This window comes from Otolemur garnettii, unplaced genomic scaffold, assembly GCF_000181295.1.
Source record: "Otolemur garnettii isolate 467f Iridium unplaced genomic scaffold, OtoGar3 scaffold00119, whole genome shotgun sequence".
In the NCBI taxonomy this organism is placed as follows: domain Eukaryota; kingdom Metazoa; phylum Chordata; class Mammalia; order Primates; family Galagidae; genus Otolemur; species Otolemur garnettii.
The window spans coordinates 1,444,328-1,471,073 of record NW_003852514.1 but is presented as its reverse complement, the minus strand read 5'-3'; the positions used below and the strand labels follow the sequence as shown (position 1 = coordinate 1,471,073).

General features: G+C 40.5%; 1 protein-coding gene across 1 annotated transcript in view; it reads right to left on the bottom strand.

Moving 5' to 3' along the window:
* The window catches only part of CDK13 (cyclin dependent kinase 13), a 128,464-nt gene extending 103,054 nt beyond the window's left edge, over positions 1–25,410 (bottom strand). The window contains exon 1 of the mRNA XM_003797542.3: positions 23,587–25,410. Within this exon, the coding sequence (XP_003797590.1) occupies positions 23,587–24,797 (1,211 nt within the window). The 5' untranslated portion in view covers positions 24,798–25,410. The remainder of the gene's footprint in view (positions 1–23,586) is intronic.
* Between the last annotated feature and the right edge of the window lie 1,336 nt (positions 25,411–26,746).

The window sequence follows — 26,746 nt, the reverse complement described above, 5'->3', positions numbered from 1 at the left end:
GTACCCAAAGTTACTGCAAAAAAATGTAGCACAGCACCAAAGGAAATGAAGCTGAGCTTTTCAAATATACACCTTATCAAAACTTCAAAAATATACTAACAAGATAAAGGCACCTATGACAGTACCTTGCAAAAACAAGTTATTTCACTTAATGCCCATTTCAACCCATTAAAAAGTATGAGTGTATAGTACTGTTCACAAGAAATCAAATCTAAAATACTTTATTACCTAAAGTCAGTCCATACTCATTAGCACTTATGTTGATTATTATCTTACTGCCACAACTCTATCACCCAATACCCTCTACTCTATTCTGTGCCCAAGGATGCTGATAAAAACAGACCCATCTTCTGGGATCCGGTGCTGTCTGCTACCAGCAGGCGGATGAGAAGGCAGAGAAAGGCTGGATTTTTTCTTTCCAGCTCCCTATTGCCTCTTGGTCGCATTCTCTGAACAAACTTGAATCTCTACATCACCAGAAGTGTGTTCTTGTCAAGTTCTCCACAGCCCTCACCAGGCTCCCCTAGCACTATTATTTTTTCTGCCCACTGGGCTTCTCTGTTGCTAAGGAAACCAATCCTTTTCTGTTCCTTTAACAACTCCCTATTGGCAGTCCTTTCATTAAAGTCTTGGATCACCTAAGTTGGATTCCAGAACCTTGACTGATCTAGTTACATGCTAGATTTTAAACTCAAGATTTTTTTTACTCTAAAATCGGTGGGTTGGGGCGGCATCTGTGGCTCAGTGAGTAGGGCACTGGCCCCATATACCGAGGGCGGTGGGTTCAAACCTGGCCCTAGCCAAATTGCAACACAAAAAAATAAAATAAGAGGGTTAACACAATTAACACATTAATATACTGCCAAAGAGACTCCTCTTAGAGAAATTTTGTAGAAATTATGGAGCTAGGGTAAATGAAGCAAAGAAATTCCTAGGAATCCATACTTAAAATGGCAGAGAAAAAAAGAACTAAAATGAAATTTCTGTTTATAGTTGACATTAATATACTTAGTATAGAGAGAAGTATTTGGAAACATTCTACAATTCTACAAAAATAAAATGATGATTAACTTTAACATGTAAGTTCAACTGCTCCCTCATTTTCTTAAGAACAAGTATACACTAAGGGCCAACTGGTGTTCAGCATTAAGCTAGTCTATCAAACCAACCCCATACTTTACATCAAGAATTACGTAAGATTGGCTCTGTGCCTATAAGCACAGTGGTTATGGCACCAGCCACATACCCCCAGGCTGGCAGGTTCGAGCCCAGCCTGGGCCAGCTAAACAACGACAACTGCAACCAAAACACAGCCGGGCGTTGTGGTGGGTGCCTGTAGCCCCAGCTACTTGGGAAGCTGAGGCAAGAGAATTGCTTACGCTCAAGAGTTTGAAGTTGTTGTGAGCTGTGATGTCACAGCACTCTACCGAGGGGTACATAGTGAGACTCTGTCTCAAGGGGAAAAAAAAAGATTTACATAAAATTAATGAGAATACTACTTTAAGCAACATCCTAATCTAACTATTTATATACATCATTAAAATCACTGGTAAACTTACAATTATTCATAGAAATAAGTGGAAATGTTTGGTTCACTATGAAGTAATTGCAAAGTGGTTATAAAATCACTTAGATAACTTCTGCAAGAACCAAAAGTATAATATGAAACACTCAGTCACATTTTTAATTTGCTATCCCTTCAGACTCAGTTCATACTCAAAACAAGTCTGGGCTTGGTGCCTGTGGCTCAAGCGGCTAAAGAGTATATAACAGAGAAGTATATCTCTCTCTACAACTAAACAATGAATTATACTGTAATAATGTCTTTTACTCTTAAAATGCAATTTACTCTTAAATTGCAAGTCCAACCTGTTTGTTTTACAGATAAGATTTTTTTCCAAATTTTTCCTACTATTTCTACATTGTTCAATCTATAATAAACACACATTAGCTGTTTCTTGCTCATTTTTCACATCCTTAAGAGGTTACAGGACCTCTTTAAGAAGCTAAGATCTATGTTTCTAAGAGGTTTTCTCAAATTCACACAACACAAAGTAGTACTACAATAAAAACTAGTATTGTGAGACCCAAATGGTTAGTGTTCAATTTTTTAATTTGTTTTGGGGAGTTTTTTGTTTGTTTTTGAGACAGTCTCATTGCCTAGACTGGAGTGCAGCGACACAATCATAGCTCACTGAACCCTCTACCTCCTAAGCTCAAGCAATCCTTCCTAAGCCTGCAGAGTAACTGAGACTACAGGAGTGCACCACCATGCCCAGCTAATTATTTTTAACTTTTTGTAGAGACGGGGTCTCTACTATTCCCCTATTGTCCAGGCTGGTCTCAAAACTTCTGGGCTCAAGTGATCTTCCCACCTCTGCTTCCCAAAGTGCTAGCATTACAGGCATGAGACACCATACCCAGCCTCATTGTTAATTAGACTAGGGTCTCTTGGATAGAACACACGGTATAATGTTCATTTTGCAATCACCACACAGTGTCTCTACAAGTACAGGTCTTCTGAAAATTGTGCCTAATTAGCAAACACCATTTCCTAAAAATTACACTGTTAGACCCAACCCCTCATTATAAAAAATACTACAGGCAGTGCCATCCAACAGAACTTTCTAGGATGACGGAAATATTTTATACATGTGATGTCCAACACCACAGTCACTATCCACAACCTTTTTAAGCCTAAACTGTCAATCTTGCTTATTTCTCATGCTAACAGCAGTTCTATCCATTTCTAAAAATCTGTTAACCTCCTCAAAAAATGTATGAAAACACTTACCAAACTGAAAAGGACTACATAAAGTGGTATTACTCTTTCAAAAACCTCTCTCTCAATCATGCCTTTCAGCATCTTCTCACCTTAGAATGTTTCTCTCACATCTTCTCAGTCAAAACTGTATTTCTACATACTTTGTCATGTAATGCTACCATTAAGAGCCCTATTACTTATATATAACAGCCCTGTAGTAGCTTTGTAAATTCATGACCTTATTTCAAATCTTCCTCTATCCTACTAGACATCAAAATACTGTTCCCATCATGTCCACCAAGACCTGAAGTCAAGACATGCAAAGTGAATATACCTTCTTCTAATGTCTAATCCTTGACACACTCTATTTTTTTTTAATTACTTTTTGAGACAGAGTCTCACTCTGTAGCCCTGGGGAGAGTGCCGTGGTGTCATTATACCTCACTGCAACCTCAAACTCTAGGGCCTAAGCAATCTTCTTGCCATAGCCTCCCAAGTAGTGGAACTACAGGCACCCTCCACAAATGCCTGGCTAGTTTTTGTTTTTTTTCTGGTAGAGATGGGGTCTTGCTCTTGGTCCCAGGCTGGTCTTGAACCAGTCTCTATTTCTAATTTCACTACTTTCCACCCAGGCTACAAATTTCAGTTTCCTGGTTCCCATGCCACATCCTATCAGTTGTGTCACTGTATTGATTCTAACTCTCTATTTATTTCCCTTACACTCTTACCTTCTAAATATTCCTGTTGCTCTTGTAACCAAATACGACAAATTCAGCAGTTCACAAGAACACATATTTATTATCCTACAGTTCTGGAAGTCAGAAATCCAAAATCAGTCTCACTGAGCTAAAATCAACATGTCAGCACAGATTTGTTCCTTTTGGAGTCTCTTGGGAAAGTCTCTTCCCTTGTCTTTTCCAGCTTCTCCAGGCAGTACACATTCCTTGGCTCATAACCCCACATCACATGGGCCTCTGCTTCCACCATGACTCTGTTCAGTCGCCTTGAGGTTGAGTGCCATGGTGTTACAGCTCACAGTAACTTCAAATTCTTGGGCTCAAACACTATCCTCTTGCCTCAGCCTCCCAAGTAGCTGGGACTACAAGTTCCCACCACAAAACCCAGCTATTTTTAGAGACAGGATCTTGTTCAGGCTACTCTCAAACTCCTGAGCAATCCATCCACCTCGGCCTCCCAGAATCTTCATCTATTTCTATTACCACCTGGCCTTTCCTGACTTGACCCCCACAGCCTTTCTATAAAAACCCCATCCAGATAAACCAGGTTAATCTCTCCATCACAGGATTCTTAATTTAATCTCATCTACAAAGTCTCTTTTGCCATGTAAAGCATCATATTCACCAATTCCAAAGAACATCTTTGAGGGCCATGAATACATACTTAGCTTACCACTCAAGGCCACTGTTCTACTTAAACCTATCTCTCCCCTCGGCTACCATATCATCTCCAAAAAAACCCAAAACAAAAACTGATCTCATTGTATTAGTCTCTCCCTGCTCCAATTACTTCTACAAACACCATAACCAAATTAATTCTCCCTGTTCAATGATTACATGTCCCAATTCATTTACTTTCTCCCTAATCCAAATCTTCACTATTTTCACCAAGCTCACAACCCATTCCACATGTCTTCTCATAAACAGCATTATTTCCTACTTCGTAGGGAAAAAAAAGGTTACTGTGTTTCCCCAAAAATAAGATACTGTCTTAGATTTTTTTCTCAAGAAGACACACTAGGGCTTATTTTCAGGTGGGGGCTGGGTTTGAACCCACCATCCTCAGCATATGGGGCCAGCACCCTACTCCTTTGAGCCACAGGCGCTGCCTGTGATGTCTTATTTTTATTAAGTATAATACAACAATCTACATTTATTCAAATACAGTTAAGTCATCTTCATCTGGAACCTGACAGGGAGAGCCCAACTTTTTAGTGGGGCTGGTGCTAGTGATGCTGAACTCCTTTCCCGAAGCCATTCACACATGCGCAATAGGATGCCTGCGACCTCGGTTACCACATGTGCACCTGCGCAAGCGCTACCGGCTAGAAGAAAGCTGTGGCAGATAAAAGGTATTCCAGTCTTCCTTACCACTCTGAGCTGAAATGCATGGCGCTGCTATGCAGATACACTGCATAGCCACGCCCATCACTAGGTCTTATTATCGGGGCAGGGTTAACAAATGCATAGAAATCCTTCTAGGGCTTATTTTGGGGGTAGGTCTTATTTTTGGGGAAATATGGTATCAACCCTACAAATTTAATCTGTACCTCCATCCACCCTCCATTCCACCTCATTTGAGAGAGGAAATGTTCCTCTTCCCACCTAAAACTAATTTCCCTGTGTAATGCCATGAATCCAATATTCTCAGGAAGAGCCTCTCTCACAATGTGGTTCACAGAACTGAAGCATTAGCATTAACTGAGAGCTTGTCAGAAATACTGTGTTTCAGACCCTAACCCAGAACTTATGGAATCACAATCTCTATTTTAACAAGATCCCCATTAAAGCGCGAGAGGCACTATAGGCTACTCCATGGCTATGGCTGGCTTACTTCATCATCTGTGACTTTAACCCTCTGCTGTCCATTTGCTATTTCCCCTGAAGAAACAAATTACTCAAGTCTCTGAGATTTTTAAAAACAGACAAGAAATAAAACCAAAAAAGGGGACAAATGACAGTATCTTGATATTGCAGCTTTATCTCTCTCCTGGCAGTTTCAAATTCTCATCCTCCCACACAGTCCTCAAACCACTACAATCTGGTTTATGCCCTCACTGAAGTTACAGAAGTGACCAATTACCTACCTTTCAGAAACAGAGAATGAAAAAAAAATCAGTGTCTGTGATGTTAATGTTAACCATTCCTTGAAAACGCTTTCTAACCATTTCTACTACCTTTCTTTTTCAAGATCATTTTCTTCTATGGTTGTTTCTGACTCATGAGGTTCTTCTTCTTCACTATACTCATTCCCTAACAATAGTTCAGTCCATGCTTATGGACAGCTTTAAGTGATTACCTCCCCAAAATCATCCTCCTTACTCCCAGCTATCCAAGTACCTTCAACACAATCTACCTCAAACTATTAAGCTTCCATTCTAAATCCACTCTTATCTTCTTAAATATACCCTATTGTCAGGCAATGGTTCCCACTCGATTAGCAGAATCCTAGAAGCCATTCTATATTCCAAATGGTTCCTTTCCTCCCTTCTTTCACATCCAACTGATCTCCAAGTCCTGCCAATTCCACATACTAAGCATCTCTCTAGTGTCCCATGCTCCTTATCCCTATAGCTAATATTCCACACTCAGTCCTGCATCATCACTCACTTTGCCTAGTGCAATAGTCTCCCTACCAGGTTTCCCTCTTGAATCTCCATTCTTTCCAATTTACTCTCCATACAGCCGCTTGAATAATTACCCTCTACCAAAACCTTTACCCTTGACATGCATACAAAGCCCCTGTCCAGCCATCACAAAATACAGGAAGGGCCAAGCCTTAGAATGTTTCTCTCACATTCCTTTTTTCATCTGCTTTATCTACTATGCAAAGGATTACTTTGTATCTCAGCACACTGTAGTAGTAGTAACTTCTATAAAGCCTTCCTTTACTATGGCAGGCAGCTAGAGATGTTCCTTGTCCTATAATACCATCACATTTTGTTTATATCTCATTACAATAAAAATAATTAATCTGTCTTCCCCAATTAAATGAAATCACTACATCTTAATAGCCTTGACTTCCAGCACAAACCTGGCAATAGTAGATGCTCAATAAATATCCATACAATGATGTACTCTGCTGATAATATTCCTATAGAAAAGAATTCATTCGTTTAGCTTAGTATCAAGGTTGCTGCATGATCTGTCTAGTCCTAACCTACCTTTTCTTAACAAGTACTGAATTTGGCTAGGCGCCCATAGCTCAGTGGCTAGGGCACCAGCCACATACACCAGGGCTGGTGGGTTCAAACCTTGCCATGGCCTGCTAAACAACAATGACAACAATAACAACAACAAAACAGTGGGGCATTGTGGCAAGCACCTGTAATCCCAGCTACTTGGGAGGCTGAGGAAAGAGAATCACTTAAGCCCAACAAATTGAGGCTGCTGTGAGCTGTGACGCCATAGCACTCTAGCCAGGGCATCATAGTGAGACTCTACCTCAAAAAAAAAAAAAAGTACTGAATTTGGTTCCATGCCTTTGCTCCCACAGATTTGCCTACTGAGAATATCCTCTTCTGTCCTATCCATCTTTCCAAAACAAGTACAAGAGCCTTTCCTTCTTCATAAAACTTTATCATCGCCAACCTAAAGCAGAAAGTAAGCTCTCCTTTCTGTGAACTCCCATAGTACTTAATCACACCCTTCTTAAGATCTACCTCTCTTGACTTTGTATTTGAGGTTTTATCCAGCTTCTACACTGTCTATTAGAGGAGCAGAAATCATGTGTAATCCATTTGTTTTTTTTTTTTTAAGACAGGGTCTTGCTCTCTTGCCCTGACTACAGTACAGTGGCATTGTCCTATCTCAATGTAACCTCCAACTCTTGGGCACAAACAATCCTCCCATAATGGTCCTCCAAAGAGTGAGGATTACAGCTGTGAGGCAACCACATTTGACTATCACTCTACAGTGCTCATCATAATACCACACAAATGGCAGTCTTTTATTGAATAAACAAATACCATACAGCAGTACCTGCTTATCCATGGTTTTGCTTTCAACAGTTTCTATTACCCAAGATAGAGTATAGTAAGATATTTTGAGACAGAGACCATGTTTACATATCTTTTATGACAGGATATTACTGTGTTATATTTTATTATTAGTTATTATTGTTAATCTCTTACTGTTCCTATTTGTAAATTAAACTTTATCACAGGTATGTATGTAGAGGAAAGACTGTATATTTAAGAGTTCAGTACTTTCGGTAATTTCAGGGATCCAGTAGGATTCTTGGAATCATTTATAGTTTACAAAATATGTTTATAAGCATCTCATTTGTCTGCTCTAAGCAGATGGGGGAACTAAGATAAAGAGGGTAAAGAAATTTAGAGGCCAAGAGCTAAAGACAAATGGAAGGATAAATACTTAAGCCCAACTCTTCCAATTCAAAGCCAGGCACTATTTTTGCTACCACAGTATACTACCTCTTTCTCCTCCCCTGTTTATTTAATTCTTTTTTTTGAGACAGATCCTCAAGATGTCCCCCTGGGTAGAGTGCCATGGCATCACAGCTCACAGCAACCTCCAACTCCTGGGCTCAAGCGAGTCTCCTGCTTCTGGCTCCCTAGTAGCTGGGACCACAGGCACCCGCCACAACACCTGGCTATTTTTTTGGGTTGCACCCATCGTTGTTTGCCAGGCCCAGGCTGGATTCAAACCCACCACCTTAGGTGTATGTGGTTGGCGCCTTAGCCACTTAAGCCACAGGCGCTGAGCCCATTTATTTAATTCTTATCTCTCTTTCATGCACCAAGCTAAAGTCTTAATCTCCTCTATAACCTTTCCATTCACTGAAATCAACAGTGCTTGTCAGATACCACCTTATACTTATGTCTTTCTTTATTAAAAGCATAAAATGGGTTATAGTATACCCTTGCCTAAAACTCTTCAATGGCTTCTAACTGTATTTAAAATAAAAATAATTCCTCAGGGCAATGCTCAATGGGTAGGGCACTGGCCCCATATACCCAGGGTGGCAGGTTCAAACCTGGCCCCGGCCAAACTGCAACAAAATAAAAAACCTAGCTGGGTGTTGTGGCAGGCACCTGTAGTCCCAGCTACTGGGGATGCTGAGGTCAGAGAACGCCTAAGCCCAGGAGCTAGAGGTTACTATGAGCTGTGTGACGCCATGCCACTCTACAGAGGGTGATAAAGAAAGACTCTGCCTCTACAAAAAAATAATAATAATAATTCCTTGGTGTGACCCACAAGACCCAAATTGCCTCTCATGTTTATTACACCCTCCTTTACTTACTAGGCTCCAGCCACACAGGCCTCTTTTCTGATTCTTCAAAAGGTCAAGCTTCTTCTTGAGTTGGTGCTTTAAACATATTGTTTTCTTTTCCTAGGATGCCTAGATCATCACATGACTGGCCCTTTCTCATCATTCCAACATTAATGCATAATTTATTCACCTCAAAACATTTTTCAAATGTTTCTGCAGGCACAGTATATGAGGAACCAACATAGGAAATCATTATACACATACTACAAAATAGGAAACTTCCTATTTATATAGTCCCTAGGATAGGAATGGATAGTTACACATGCTCACGTATAGGGTGAGTCAACCAAGCTATTCCAGAATTTTTTATGCCAAAATATTGACTTTGGAGGGAAGTCATTATTTTTGACTAAAAAGTAAAACTAGGCATTTAGTTTAAAAAACTAGGCATTTAGCTGAAAAAGTGCACAGCTTTCCACTGATGGAGACATGACAAATGATCCCTCCAGGATCAGGAACAAGATAAGGAAGTATACTCTTATCACTTCTGTTCAACATTGTTAACTGAGGTCCTAGCCACTGCAATTAGGTAAGAAAAAGAAATAAAAGGAATCCAGATTAGGAAAAAAAGAAAGAAAACTATCTTTAGGCTCAGCGCCCACAGCACAGTGGTTTATAGTGCCAGCTACATACAACAAAGGTGGCAGGTTTGAACCCGGCCCAGGCCAGCTAAAAAACCAATGAAGCCTGCCAACAACAACAACAAAAAAAGAACAGCCGGGCATTGTGGCAGGCGCCTATAGTCTCAGCAAGAATCGCTTGAGCCTAAGACTCTGAGGTTGCTGAGAGCTGTGATGCCATGGCACTCTACCAAGTGTGACATACTGAGATTCTGTCTCAAAAAAAAAAGACAAACACATGAGCCGAAGAGTTTGAGATTGCTCTGAGCTATGACGCCATGGCACTCTATCAAGTGTGACATACTGAGATTTGTCTCAAAAAAAAAAAAAAAAAAGAAAGTGGTAGAAAACTATCTTTAGAAGACCTAATCTTACATATACAAAATTAATCCACTAAAAAAAGTTAGAATACGTGAGTCAGCAATGTGGCAGAATAAATGCTATAAGCAATGAACAATCAAAATGAAATTTTGAAAACAATTCCTATTACGATAACCTTTAAAAGGATATAAAGCTTAAGAATTTAACACAGGCACATGATTTTTACCCTAAAATCCATAAAACATACTGAAGGACATTAACAAAAATATAATAAAAGGAAAGGCAGTTCACATTTATGCATTAGATGTAAAATGGCAATAATCCCCACGTTAAGCTGGAGTCAATGTCCACCAAAATCTCAGCTGCTTTTCTGCACTAACTGGCAAACTGATTCTAAAATTCAGATAGAAATGCAAAGAATACAAAATGTCAAAACAATCTTTTAAAAGAACTAAGCTGGGGCCAGGCATGGTGGCTCACACTTGTAATCCTAGCACTCTGGAAGGTTGAGGTGACTAGATTACCTGGGCTCAGGAGTTTGAGACCAGCCTGAGCAACAGTGAGACCCCATCTCTTGAAAAAAAAAAAAAACGAAAACAAAAAAAACCTAGCTGTGTTGTGGCATGTGCCTGTGGTCCCAGCTACTTGAGAGACTGAGGCCAAAGGATCACTTGAGCCCAAGAGTTTGAGGTTGCTCTGTGCTCTGACGCCACAGCACTCAACTGAGGTCAACAAAGAGAGACTCAGTCTCAAAAAAAAAAAAAAGAACTAAGTTGGAAGACTCATACTTCCTGATTTCAAAAATTATCAGAGTTAGAATAAACAAGACTATGGTCCTAGCCTAAGGATGAACATATAAATCCCTGGAATAGAACTGATAGACCAGAAACAAACCCTCCCATTTATGATTAGTTGATTTTCAACAAAAGAGCCAAGACAATTTAATGGAGAAAGAATAGTCTTGGAACAAATGGACAGCCACACACAAAGTAATCAATTTAGACCTCCCTCACCATACACAAAAACTTAAAATGCACAAAAGAGCTAAAACTATAAAACCTTTATGTTCCTTAATGCCACATTAAAAATTTTAAGAACACACATAGCTGACTTTTTGCACATTTGCTTAAGCAAACAAGTTCTAATCCACTGAGCATAAACTGTGTTTGTGTTCATGTTTCAGTGAACCATGCCCTAAAATGTGTTTCTGAAGAGAAAAAAACGGAAAGCAGGTGAGAAGAATAGAAGGGAGCTTGGTACTTGATTTGCATAAAAGCACAGACTTTGATTAGTCAGTCTCTCTGTAGTTAAGAATTTGTCCATAGTCTAATATTAGAACACACTAATAACAACAAGGTTTTTTTTAAGTTGGAAAACACTGTGGTGCTGGACATTTTTTATCCAAATCAATTTAGTATCACTTGCTATGTACCTACTAGTAGGTACTTAAGGTACATTAAGATTAAAAAGAACCTCAAAGGGTTTACAACCCAAAGACCAAAGCAAAAACAAAACATTATGGAAATTCTGGTAAACCATGCAAGTCAAAAATGAAGCAGGTCAAAATACTGAGGAAAAAATAATGTCAATTTAGGATTCCATACCCAGCAAGATAATCTTTCAAATGGAAGTTTTTTCAGATATACAAAATAGCAGATCCGCATAAATAAACGTCCAAAGCCATTTCTTAGGCCAGAGAAAAATGATACTATATGGAATGAAAAGCATTCGAAAGGGTAAATACTTCAGTAAATATTAGTGACTCTTTTCATTTTAAATTTAAATTTTCTATGTAGGGTGGTGCCTGTGGCTCAGTGTGTAGGGCTCCAGCCCCATATACCTAGGGTGGCAGGTTCAAACCTGGTCCCGGCCAAACTGCAACAAAAAAATAGCCAGGCATTTTGGGGGGTGCCTGTAGTCCCAGCTACTCAGGAGGCTGAGGCAAGAGAATCGCCTAAGCCCAGGAGCTGGAGGTTGCTGTGAACTGTGTGATGCCATGGCACTCTACTGAGGGCAATAAAGTGAGACTCTGTCTCTACAAAAAAAAAAAGTCTCTGTACCATACACACATTATACATACATAAAATTAAAACACATGACAAGAATACGACAAAAGACAAGAGAAAGAAAAGGGAAGTATGCTACTGCAATGTTAACATTATACATAAAAGTAGACTGATAAATGAAAGGTAAATATTGTAAAATCAAAAAGAAAATCTTTGTGGGTTAGGGAAAGTTTTTTTTAACACAAAAGCAAAAATTATAAGAGGAAAAAATGCTAAATTGGTTTTCATCAAAATATTTTTCTCTGAAATTATTAAGGAAAACAAGCTACAGAATGAGGAATATCCACAAAACATGTATCTGTATCCAGCATACATATAGAACTCTTAAAGCTCAGACTAAAAACTCAATTCTTGAAGAATATAGACAAAACATTTTGAGATATGTAATACAAGACAGGAAATGCAAACAAGCAACATTATTAATCACTAGAGAATTACAAAAAATAAAAAAGAGAGAGAGACACCACTACACATCCATTAGGATAGCTAAAATCAAAGTTCAAAGACTGACCAAAAACAGTAATCTGAGAGAGGATGTAAAGCATCCGGAATGCTCAAAGACTATTGTCTGGAAACAACTTGGCATTTAAGAAGTCAAACATCCACTTACTATACAACACAGCAATCCCTCTCCTAATTTTATTTACTTAATAGAAACAAAAACAAAACACTATACTCAACAGTTGAGTAGCTTTGTTGTAACAGCCAAAAACTCAAAAAGTCCATCAACTTTAGATAAGCTAATTATGGCATATGTATACAATGGATTATAACTTAACAATAAAAAGGAACAAACCATTCAAACATCCAACGACATGTATGAACCTCAAAAGCATCTAAGAAGCCCCACAAAGAAGATTACACGCCGTACGATGGCTGATTTATCCATTCTTATAAATACAGGTACAACTATAGTGACAGAAAGAAAATTAATTTTTGCCACAGATCATGAGTGGGCAAAGAGGACTGACTGCAAAGGGGCACAAGGGAATTTCTGGGTGCAGAGAAAACATTGTACATCATGATTGTGGTAATGGTTACAGTGTATTTATTTGTCAAACCCCATTCAACAGCACATTTAAAACTGGTAAATTTTAATGTATGTAAATTATCTAATAAAACTGACTTTTCAAAAAAAGGAATGACACATGTTCAATGTACAGTCAGCCTTCCATATTCATGGGTTCTGCATCTGTACTGAACATTTACAAACATTTTTATGTATCATTATTCCCTAATACAGTATAACAACAATTTACATAGCATTTATATCATATTAGGTATTATAAATAATTTAGAGATTATTTAACATATTTGGGAGGAACTGCATAGGCTATATACAAATACTAGGCCACTTTATATCAGGGACCTTAGCATTCTCAAATTCTGGTATCTGGGAGAGGTCATGAAATCAATCCCCAATGGATACCAAAGGACAAATGTACCTAGAAGAGAAAGGAAAAAACCAGAACTTCTGAATGAGCATCATAGATAAAATAACACCTACACAACGGCTGGAATAATAAGCAAATAGGACTGGCCAGAGGGAAAGATATGAACTAAGATACAGGGGATTACAATTCCATGTTTATTAAATAGTAAACAACCAGTTAATATTGTTATCAGGATATATATCAGGATATATACAGAGAGACATAAGAGTAGCTTGGGTCCATCTGGGATGGGAAGCTCTAAATGCCACATTCAAGAATTTGACTGAGTAAAACCAAAAAAAGACACAGAAGGGCCAAAGCAATCCTGAGCAAAAAAAAAAAAAAGCTGGAGGCAAATACACTGTCTGATTCCAAAAATCTATTACAAGTTTATTAGTACAAGCTATATACTATAAAAATAGTATGCAAAGAAACAGGATAGAGAGCAGAGAAATAAACTCATGCCTTTACAGTCAACTAACATGCCAAGAACGTACAAGGGGGAAAGAACAGCCTCCTCAATAAACACTACTGGTAAAACAAGATATAAACATGCAGAAGAATGAAAAGGGACCCTTATCTCAAATCATGTATAATACAAAAACCAACTCAAAATGGATTAAAGACTTAAAACATAAGAACTAAAACCGGAAAACGACTAGAAGAAAACATAAGAGAAAACCTCAATGACATTGATCTGGACAAAGATTTCTTGGCTATATACCCAAAATCAGAGCAACAAAAACAAAAATAAATAGAATTATATCAAATTAAAAAGCTTCTCCACAGCAAAGTTAACAATTAACAGAGTGAATTCACAATGCATGGCCTGGAGAAAGTATTTGCAAACCATTCATCTGATAAGGGACAAATATTCAAAGTACATAAAAAGCTCAAACAACTCAATAGAAACAAAGCAATGCAATTAAAAAATGGGCAAAGGACTTAAGGATGTTTCTCAAAAGAGGATCTACAAATGGCCTACACTTATATTAAAAATGCTCATCATAACTAATCATCAGGAAAATACAAATTAAAATCACTATTCAAACCACTTCACACCTTTTAGAATGGCTATTATCAAAAAGACAAAAAATAACATATGCTGGTGAGGGTATAGAGCAGTGATTTTCAACTGGTGTGCCAAAGCACACAAGGTGTGTGCGCCAAGGGAGGATCTTAGGTGTGCCACAAAAATTTTTAACAATCACAATTAAATTATTTTAGAAAGAAATTCAAAGCACAGTAAGTATATTCTTTTTTTTTTTTCCTTTTTTTGACTAACGTAATTTAAGTGTACCACAGAAGTTTAACTACAGGTTCAAGTGTGCTGTGAGATTAAAAAGTCTGAAAAACTCTGATATAAAAAGAGAACAACTCTTGTACACTGTTGATGGGAAACTAAACTAGCATAGCCATTATGGAAAACAGAATGAAGGTTCCACAAGAACAAAAACAGAATTACTATATGATCTAGCAATTCCACAAGGGGGGGGGGGTTGTGCGCACACACATCTGGGTGCAGGGTGGGGAGGGGTAGGAGGTGTATTCACTGCAGTATTACTCATAATAGCTTGGACATGGAAGCAACCTAGATGTCCATCATCGGATGAATAAAGAAAATGTGGTTGAGATTTTAAAAAGAAATTCTGTCATTTACAACAGAAAGATAAATATCACATGATATCACTTATACGTGGAATCTAAAAGAGTTGAACCCATAAAAGTTAAAAGGAGAATGGTGATTGCCAAAGGCTAGAGGTTAGAGGAAACGCTGGATGCAGAAAGGGGAGATACTGATGAAGGGGTACAAAGATTCATAAGAAGAAATAAGTTTTAATGATCTATTGCACAGAATGATGACTACAATATTGCACTGTATACTTCAATATTGCTTAAAAGTGTAGATTTTGACTATCTTTACCACAAAAAATGTATGTGAAATGATTTTATCTTGATTTATTCACTTCATGGAGTAAACATAAACCAAAACAAAAAACCCACACTATATCCCATAAATACAATTATTTGCTAAAAAACTATTTTTAAAAAAGTTTGATTCTGTATTTATATAAAAATGATAAAATCAAAGTGGAATTTTAAGATTAATTTGAATTCAGAAAGCAAGAAGGGCTCAAAGAGGAAAATCCCAAAGCAAGCAGACCCAGAAAGAAGGCCCTAGAGATTCCAAAATAAATGAGTGGACTAAAGATCACTGCAAAAGAACTTATAGAACAATCAATTCATTAGAACTCAGAGGTAGAAGAGAAATATACTGACACTGGTTGTCTTGGAGAACTATTACTTTTTAAAACACATGTGCACGTGCACACACTAATCAAAAACATCTTAAAACATAAATAAGGCTAAAAGAAAAGAAATTCATGAAAAAATTATGCTACTACTACAAAAAAAGTTAGTAATTCCATTACACAGCTTTTATAAATTAATAAGAAAAACAGAAAAGTGAATCCAGAAATTAGATCATCCAATAAAAAAATGAAAATACACTAAGCCTTACAAGATATCTAAAAAAAGGTTCAGCACCTGTAGTACAGTGGCTCACACACACTGAGGCTGGAGAGTTTGAACCCAGCCCATGCCAGCTAAACAGCAAAAAAAAAAAAAAAAAAAAAAAAAATAGCCAGGTTATTATGGTGGTCACCTGTACTCCCAGCTAGCTACTTGAGAGGTTGAGGCAAGAAAATCACATAAGCCCAAGAGTTTGAGGTTGCTGTGAGCTGTAACACCACAGCACTCTCCCAAGGGCAAAAGAGTAAGACTCTGTCTCCAAAAAAAAAAAGACTAGCAAAGAAAAGCAAGCAAAAAACCATAATGCAACATGCGACAACTCTTATGTGTTGGTGAAACTGGAGAAATGCGCACTCCCACACAGTTTGGAAATAGAAATTGGTAAAAGTTTTCTGAAGGGCAAGTTGACAGTGTATCAAAACTACAAATGTGAATACCATTTTTGACTCAATAATTTTACCTCTGGGAAATCCAATCTAGAAGAGATAATGGAACAAGTGCACAGAATGTATCTGCTATGTATACATACACATAGCAAAAGCAAAAAATAAAAACCTAAGCATTCATTAAAGCAGATTTGGCCAATTTATGCTTTTCTCATTCAACAGAATACTAAGTGCTAACAGAAAGAAATACAGAGTATGAAACAGCATTGCAGTATGTCCCCATTTCTGTAAAATCCTATGCCCCTGTGCATATATGCATAACAAAGTCTAGAAGAAATGTTCATCAAAATGTCAGGAGTGATCATCTCAGGTGGCTGGATTCAAGGGACTTTTAATCTCTCACACATCTCTGTACTAACTGAAAATTTCTACCACAAGTATGTTCTATTATCTTTGCAAACATACGAAAAATAATAAAGAGTGGTACCAGAAAAAGAAATGACTCCAAGAGAGATGAAATAATTAATGTTAGAAAAACTGAGTTTGGAGTCTCAATAAAATATCCCAATGAAAGTGACCCATACAACTGAAAATGCAGAAACAAAAAGTGGGGAGACATTCAGCCCAACTACCACTTTCAGTTCCTCTATAGCTACTCTTTTCATTTCCTTTTAAATTCCAATTTTTACCTATATTTTATCTTCTAATTTACATCCATTTCATTTTCCGAACATATTAAGAACAGTAGATTCTCAAAAACTTAGATGTGTAGAAAGTTAAGGAACAAAATCACTACAAACAAGTAATGCTTCTGATTCTAGCTTGGTACTTCTGCTTCCAACATCCATTTCAAAGTTTATACATCTCTCCGTCTATAAAACAAAGCAAACCCAAACTAAAAATAACAACAGCAATAACAAAATGATATTCACAGAAAAAATACAGAATAAGAAAAAAGGTTAAAATTATCTTAAATATAAATATTAAGCAATTCAATACTAGCACTCTAGAAGGCCAAGGCTGAAGGAACCATCAGGCTCAGGAGTTTGAGACCAGCCTCAGCAAAAGCAAGACCCCTATCAAAAACAGAAAAATTAGCCAGGGGTTATGGCAGGTACCTACAGCCCCCAATTATTGAGGATGCCGAGGCAGGACGATCTCCTGAACATATGTATATATATAAAGATTACATATATATTAAGCAATTCACTTTCAATGAATTATTCAGAAATACTACAAAGCCACAAACTTTCAGAATTGGGTAATAAAAGCCTGACATACAGTCTGTTCAGAAAATTTATCCCTTAAATATAAATTCAAACTCACTAAGAAAAACAGATTATTCATCTTGATCAGTACAAGAGGGCAAATACAAACACTTAGGTACCAACCTATTCTATTTACGTTAAAGTGACTCCCAGCATCTTCTACTTATTCCATTGAAGTAGAAGCTACAAGGGAGATGTTCTTAATTTCGTCCTTATAAACCAAAAATTATTTGCCTCATCCAAGGGCATATGTGAACCAACTTAGAAAGTCTAGAGATGCAATCAGCATCTATGCAGATTGGTTTGCTCTAATCTGTAGAGAAAAAATATATATTTAAAATAAAACACCAATAAATATTGGAATGTGTCCTTTAGGAAGCTGCAATCTACTAGACAGCTAAGTAATATGAGAATATTAAATAGAATGTTTAAAAGCTCTCTAACAAAGGAAAAGCAAAGTGCTGAGGAAATAAAGGAAAAGGAATTAACTTTTCCTAGATGAATGGAGAAGAGTTTCAAGATGGTGAGATTTGAGCTGCTTTTGAATGTTAAGGTGGGGATAGAGAAAAGAAAAAGAGTTTGGAAGTGTTTCTTACCATTTTAAGCTGAGAGGACAGCAAGTATAAAAAATACAGAGAAATTAAAATGCCTCAGAAAATAGAATTCTGATAGAATGGGGCAGGATCATAAAAGGCATTAACTGATGATACACTATAAAGTTTAGACTATGTATATAATGGGAGTGACATCATCTAACAAAGATTTTAAGGAAATGCTCCAGATAATGAAATGGGAAGAAGTGAATGATAATGGTTAACAGGAAGTCTAAGCAATTAAAAGTGATAGCCTAGTTCAAATTCTGAAATAGGGTGCTGGAAATGGAAAAGGGGGGATGTGATGAAGACTGAGTAGACACATATATCAGGTGAAGTTTGATCAGGGTAGACGCAAACCACAAGGCTTATCTTCTGAAAATGAGAGGAATGGATTACAGCTTTGGAGGCTTAAAACACTAAACCTAAATTTCAATCTCCTGTGGGTTTCTGCATTTATTCTAGTATCTTATATTTTTGCTACTTTTTGAAACTGTCAAAAATTTCATTCATCTAGGGATATTCGTCACATTTCTTTCTTTCTTTTTTTTTGAGACAGAGCCTCAAGCTATCCCCCTGGGTAGAGTGCTGTGACATCACAGCTCACAGCAACCTCTAACTCCTGGGCTCAAGCAAGTCTTTTGCCTCAGCCTCCCAAGTAACTGAGACCACAGGCAACCCCCACAACGCCCAGCTATTTTTTGGTTGCAGCCATCATTGCTATTTTGGCAGGCCCACGCTGGATTTGAATCCGCCACCTTAGGTGTATGTGGCTGGCACCTTAGCCACTTGAGCCACAGGCGCCAAGCCACATTTTTATTAAGTACATATCATAGCATTTTATGAGTGATAGCTTCTTTTCATTCTGGAATATTTTCATTTCACATACTTTTCAACATTAGTTTTCAGAACAAAGCACTAAACAATCCGTAACAAGGTACCCTATATAATAGACAAGTAGATACTCATAATTTCACTTAGTTATATCTAAGGTCCCACTCAGATTTTCAGGTTCCTGGTATTATTCCATAATAAAAGTTTCTGCTACTTCTTGGTGGAATAAAACTTCCATACATTCAGAGAAAGAACCAAAACCCTATATAATAGACAAGTAGATACTCATAATTTCACTTATGTATATCTAAGGTCCCACTCAGATTTTCAGGTTCCTGATATTATTCCATAATAAAATTTTCTGCTACTTCTTGGTGGAATAAAACTTCCACACAGAGAAAGAACCAAACATATAAAACAATTCCCTGTACTGATCATAACTAATCTGATGTCAGTAACTTCAGGTCAAGACATCCCCCTGCAAAACATCAATAACTAAGAATGATTAATGTCTTCAAGAAATGTTTTTAGCCTATCTTTGTAAAGACAAAGTATTAACAGAAAAGATATACACAAGATTTAAACCTCCTCATTGTTCATAAAAACTATAAATAAGTAAAAACAAATAAGCTGAAGATTCTTTAGGATTTTTTTCTTTAAAAATCCTCAAAATGGCTCGGCGCCTGTGGCTAAGGTGGCGGGTTCGAATCCAGCGCAGGCCCACCAAACGACAACAGCTGCAACCAAAAAAAAATAGCTGGGCGTTGTGGTGGGCGCCTGTGGTCCCAGCTACTTGGGAGCCAGAGGCAGGAGACTGGCGTAAGCCCACGAGTTTGAGGTTGCTGTGAGCTGTGATGCCATAGCACTCTACCCAGGGAAACAGTTTGAGGCTCCTGTCTTAAAAAAAAAAAAAAAAAAAAATCCTCAAAATGCTGGAAAAAAATAGCCAGAGAACAGAAATTAACAGAGAAATACCTGAACAGCTGCATTTCAACAAAACAAGTTATAATGTGAGCCTGATAAGGTTCAACACACCTAATACAGGATGTCCCAAAAGTCCCCAGTAAAGTTGCCATACACAGAGAACAGAGAAAATTGTAGCTAAATATATCTTAATTTACAAAATATTCCTGACAAAATTTTACAAAGAAGTGACCAACACAGAGAATATTTTGTAAAATTTTGTAGTAAGTATTCTGTAAAGGTACACCTGGCTACATTTTCCCTATGTATTGTGATTTTATGGGACACCATGTGTTAAGATATGTACTTTAAAATCAGCCCAGGGTTTGAACCCTGGAACACATTAACCTTGAAACAAATCACTGAACTTTCTAGAGTTCTTACTTTCCATTCCATTAGTGAGAACGTTTCCAACTACCATACTCGTTTTGGGGGTGAATGTGTCTTAAGTATTTATGGACACCCAACACATAATAAAATACGACAATCAGTACCAACCCTACCCTTTCCTAAACAGCCTCTCTTTTTAATACACTCTTGTATTTATTATATGGCCAATCAGCAAAATTATGTTACTTTCTACACCCCAACAGTCAAGAAAATATGGTAAACAGGTTACACTGGGGTAAAGCAAAGCTAAAAAGGAAGTGAAGAAATGCATGCACTGAGGACCAAAGATACAAATGAACACAAAGAGCAGGCTGTGAAGTAGGAGTCAGTAGAATGAAGAGGATTTATTCTAGGATGAGAAAAGAAAAAAAATTTTCTATCATGATTTCAATACATTTCCTTAAAATATCTACCTTGGCATTATATATAAGCTCTATGGGCTGGAACAAGACCACACTATTTTGTACTGCCTAACGCATTGCCTATACTTAAAGGAAATATGTAATCCAGGCCCACAATATTCTGTATCCTCAATTAACTCCATAATCCCTTCATTTACCTACTCAATAATTATTTATTAAGAGTGTACTTGTGCCAGAAATACAGTGCTCTCCACTGGAAGTACAGTAGTGGTCTAGATAGGCCAGTTGCCTTCATCCAACTCACAATCCAACAGTCTACTCACAAAAGAATGTGAACCACATACCATAATTATTAAATTGTAAATGTAAATAAATTTTTCATACTAGGCTAGACAACTGAGTTCAATTAATTGTTCCTAAACAGAAACAACACATTTTTTATATTTATAAATTTTAAGTTTTCAATCAACTATTTAAGCCATTCATTCTGGGCCCCACATTTTAAGCAGAACATTCAACAGCCTAGATACAACGTAAAAAATCTGAAAATCATGCTTTTTGAAAAATGAAACGTTTACTGGTGTAGAGAAGAAAATGCTTAGAAGATACAATAACTGTCTTTGCATTTGAAAGAGCTAGGATACAAGTGTGCTCCGGACCATTCCAAAGGTTAAGGAGCAATGGGAAGGAGTGACAAGGAGGTGATTAGTTTCAATACAATGAATTTTAACAATTCAAGCTGTTTAACAATAACTCAATCACCATAAATGTCTGTGAGGCTGCACACTTTACAGAAGACAAATTTTTCATTCAATCCTTGAAATAATAATTTTTTTAAAATGAAATATTTCCTTGTTACATTTCAGGAAACTGAATCTCCAAGTGTCTTGTTAAGGAACTGGTCAAACCATCACTAGAACTCAAGACCTAAAGCTAAGACAACAGACTGCCTCAAAGTAACCTGCTTTCCACCTCTAGATGTATGCAGGTACACACCAAATGACCATCTGTCAGTAATGCTGGCTAAGATACTCTAACACTTCTTCAAATCTAATCAGTGAGAAATACTGGTGGTCAATATAAATACCATGAAAAGATTCGGTAAGGAGGGTGGCGCCAGCCCCATATACAGAGGGTGGTGGGTTCAAACCCAGCCTCAGCCAAACTGCAACAAAAAAATAGCCAGGCGTTGTTGTGGTCCTGTAGTCCCAGCTACTCAGGAAGCTGAGGCAGGAGAATCGCCTAAGCCCACGAGTTGGAGATTGCTGTGAGCTGTGACTCTAAAGCACTCTACTAAGAGCAATAAAGTGAGACTCTGTCTCAAAAAAAAAAAAGATTCAGTAACAAACGATCCTCTAGAATGCAAGTTCCATGAGGGCAATGACTTTGTCTTCCCTGCTGTATTCCAGCACCTAAAATGTTATCTAGAGTATGTGCTCAAAAAATATGTGCTAAATATGAGTAATCATACATACAGCTCCTAAAACAAATACCACTATCACATAATAAAGGACTTTATGAAAGTATCCAACAACTAAATACAAAATCCCTTTTAAAACTGTATCACACTCTTTAAAATTGCTACCTAAAGTCTGGAACTTAACAAAATTAGTTTGTAAAACAAATTCAATTGCAAAAAATGCAAACCTTTCTCTTTTATCAACCTAAAATGAAACAAAGTTGGTGAAGGAGTTTTCAAAGGTGATCAATTGTCTTTTAAGGCACCAACTAACATTTCTGTAAGCGAGCTTCAACACTGTCAGAATGAAATTATACAACTCTTTTGGCATAAAGACAAACTCACACTCAGATCTCTACACAAATCTTTACAAACATTTAGTAAGCTAACACTTCAAAGAGATCTGCTAATTTTACAGACGCATTCATACACTGCATTTATACTCAACATACTTAAAGATATTTAGCATCCACTTGGCAGTGCTGAAAACTAAGACCAATAGGATAATAATTGTGATCCAAATGTCATTTTGCAGTACCCTAACCGCAGGCCTACAATTTCCAAACATGTCAAGGAATATAAGAGCACAAAGTACTGAAAAGTTGTTTTTAATTCAGTTTGCTTAATAGACAAGTATATATTAAGGCACACATTAGTATTCTATAACAAGGCATGACAGTTGCTATTTAAGTTTCACTCTAATTCAAATATACATTATATATTTTCAGATTTCTGAATAAAACCCCTGATATTTAGAGATCTAATTAATCTTAATATAAGCAATAACTGAGTCATATCAGTATAAGAACGTAAGACATCCTCTTGGTTACACCAACTAGGTCTCATCACAAACCAACAGAGAAACCACAATCTTGTCGTTTCTTCCACTTTTTAAAACTATGACTTCGAAAGATCAGGTAAAAAATGCTATCCCATATAAGAAGATCACTAAACAGGTATCTTGTCCATTTTAAACTATCAGCTTGCACATAAGCTTTTAAAAGCACATATTAAAAGAATTAACTTTACAGAAGGGCTGCTTTTCCTATCCCTATATTAACCGTATGAAACATTTGCAATCCATCTCTGACATCAGCACCTGATTTTGATTTCCCAGTACAATATTAGTCCCTAACCTGCAATCCATTCCTAAATCTCCACCAATAATGCCTCTTCATAACTTTCAAAATTAAAACAACTTAAACCACCCACCCTAGTTTTATCCAAACTAATTGTCCGGGAAAATGAAAGAGCAGTTCAGAGAAACCTATTAATACATTAATGCAAAAAGTCTATAACTTTGGATTCTTCGTTAGAAATCTTCCCTTTCCAGAGCTAGAAGTAAAGTTCCTTCGCCTAGTTGCTTTGCCCCTGCGACCCCCTAAAGAAGTGTCGCCGGCTCGCGAAAACTCCTCTCCCTACTTGAAGCCCTGTCTCAAGCTATATTCTCCAGTCTAGGTGGACTTGGGAGATTTCGAGGAGTGACTGAGCACCAACTTGCCCTGCTTCGTAGGTAATTTGACCAGCGCCGCCAAAAAGCAAACGAGCTAAACAGCGGAACTCACCTGAGCACAGGGCTGTAGGGGCTGCGGGAACGCCGCCAGCTGCTGCTGCTGTAAGGACTGGGGGACACGTCGCCGCCCCGCTCGTAGGAGCTGTGGCGGCTGTAACTGGGGGAGCGGCGGCGACTGTAGGGGCTCGGAGAGCGCGGCAGCCGCCGAGAATAGGGGCTGCTGCCACCTCCTGCCGGGCTGGGGGACTTGCGGCTCCTCAGGCTCTGGGAGGCCCTGTGGGACACCGGGCTGTCGTCCCGGCCTCCCAACGGGCTCAGGGACCGCCGCCGTCTGTAGGCCTTGGGCTCAGCCTTGTCCTCCCGGTAGGCCTTGGGCGGCTCCTTATAGGCCGAAGGAGGCTCCTTAGACGACTTAGTCCGGCTCCGGTGGGTCTTCAAGTCTCGGTCCTTGCGGCTGCTACTGCTACTAGACGTGGCCGAGGCGCTTTTCCGGCGGCCGCCACTGCTGCTGCTGCTGCCGCTCTTGGCGGCCTCGGCCCGTTCCTCGCCGCTGTGGCTGTGGCGGCTGCGAGACTTGGAGGCCTCGCTGCCCCCGCGCTGCCCATCCCGCCGCCGGTGCTCGCGGTGGCGCTCCTTGCTGCGGCCGCTGCTGCTGCGGCGGTCCCGGCGGGGCCTGTGCTCCGACCCCTCCCCGCGCCGCTGGGTGCCAGAGGAGGAGGCCGGACTCCCGCCGCTGCCCCCCGTTCCCCCGGCAGCCGTCGCCGCCGTTGCCGCGCTGGCCCCCCCCAGCAGCAGCCCCTGCTCGGACTGGGAGCTCACATCCTCGTATTCCACCAGCGGGGTCACACCCCCGCCGCTACTAGCACCGCCACCGCCGTCCTGCTGCGGCTGGGGCAGCGAGAAGACCCGACGCTTCTCCGCCTCCTGCCCGGCGCGGGGCCCGCGGCGCCGCTTCTGCCGCCCTCCTGCGCGCCTCTTGCCTCTCGCCAGCCGCTTGACCTCCAGAGGGGGGCCCGGGCTGAAGCAAGAGGAGGAGGCCGCGGCGGCGGCGGCTGCGGCGGCGGCCGTGCCGGGAGCAGCCAGGAAGAGCAGAGGCGGCGGGGGCGGCGGCGGTTGCAGGAGCTGCGGCTGCAGGAGCGGCAACAGCAGCGGCGGCTGCTGAGGGGACAGGAATCGCCTCCGCTTGCGGCGTTCCTCCAACTTCTTCTCCGCCCAACTCAGGCCCCCGCCTCCCCCCAGCGCCGTGTCCGAGCTGCTCGGCATCGCCTAGAGGCCGCCGCAGAGCGCGGCGCGGGTGCGGCCTCCTCCCGGGTCAAATCCTGGCCATCTCCCCCGCCGGAAACGAGAACAGCGGCGACGGCGGAGGGACACCGAGCACCAGGGCCGGCCGGGAGACGCGCCACGATAATCCGGGTTGGGACTCGGGTCCCTGGGTTCCAGGTCACTGTGGGATATGCAGCGGCCTCTGGGCCTGAGAGAAGCAAGAATCCAGGCAGCAGGGATACGGATCGCGCTCGTCGTCCTATCCTCGGCAGCAAAAACACCAGATGCCCTGAGCGCTGACCTGCGGGGGAGTCCGGAGTCCTCCAAGTGCCCCCGGGGGTAGGGGAGCGGTCTCGGCCGCCCTTTCGGCTCCGGCAGCGCAACGCGGAAGTACCACCTTCGTCGCCGCTTCACTCCATCGCGCCCTGACGTTGGGTGCGAGTTGAGGGGAGGAGAGTGGGCGAGACAACAACACGCCTCCGCCGCCTCCTCCTCCTTCGCGTCGACGTCGTCCTCCTGTGGTGGCGGCGACACACCGCAGGCGCCTCGGAAGTGGCCTGGGCCTGACAACAACTCCCGGCCTAGGGCCTCGCGCACTCTGCGGCCCGCGAGGATGGGCGGCGGAGCGGGGCGGGGCGAAGCGGGGGCGACCAGGCTGCGGCTCACGGTTGGGGCAGCGAGTGTGCGGGGCTGGGCGGGGGGCTGTTTCCGGGGAGATGGGGGCGGGGGCGTTTCTGAGTCTGTGGCGGCCGGCACGGGCCCTGACTTTCTTCTTCCTTTGCCACCGCCGCAAGCAGAGGTGACGGAGCTACTCCCTTCCTCTGCTCCCCCCTGCACGAGGAGGCTCCTGGTGTGCGCGGCCGGACCCGGCTTGCTCCTCCCCTTCCCTCTCCGCTCCTCGTCAGGAGCAGGGAGGGCGATGGGACTTGCTGGTTGGACCCTAACCTCCACAACCCCTCCTTCTTGCCTCGCTCTTACGGCTTTCCCCCCCTCGGCCCTGACGCAATGCCGGGAGCGCGCACGCACGTCACGCTCAGAGAAAGCCGAAAATGAGTGGTGGCGGGGACAAGGGAGGCGGGAACAAAATTGCCGCGTACTAGCGTGCTCGCTCCCGCCAGGGACCGGCCGTCCGCACCGGAAGTGGCGTAGTAGAAACTTATCCGCTTCCGGTGAGGGGGGGTTACTGTGTGTGAAGAAGGATTAAAGAAAGGAGAATTCGTGCGCCGCCCACTGCTGTCGCTTTAGACTCTCCCAGTGATGGCACTCCTGTTGTGCCTGTTGCTAGCGTCCAATGCGCAATGCCAGTCCGTGCTCTCTGTAGACGCCGCGCTGCTTGCCTATTGAGTGAAAGGTCACGGCGAGAACAAGAATCTCTGGATACTTTGAGAGAAATAACGCTGTTAGTGGCCTCCGGCCTGGGCAGAAACCACATTGTCTACCCTCAGGCAAGCCTCGGGATTGGAACAGCTGCGAGGAGAAGACACTCTGCCAAACAGGGCGGAGATGGCGTTAGTTTTAACTTATCTCAAGTACAGCAAAGTCGGAGGCCCCATATTATCCTAGAAACACTTGGGATCACACCTCAAGTTTCACTAACGCTGTTTAATTAAAAACAAATAAATAAATAAAACCTTTAATTCCGGAGAATAAGTGGAATGTCAAAAGGGATTACAGAAAAATCCCAGAATTTATCAGGGATTTATCAGAAATTTATCAGAAATTAAAACATCTTCGAATGAGGGTTGCATTTTTGATAATTCACTTTCATCTTAATATCTAAACCTCTGGCGCTGCTAAACGTAGCTATGCAGTGAAATCACATCTCATTTCTTGCCATAGCAATGCCCTTCAGTTAAAGACTAGGTAAGCATCCAGGATAATTAGATTAAAATCTAAATAGCTTATTGGCTTTTGGTGTGGTTGGAAAGAAAAGCTAAGCAGTCAATTCT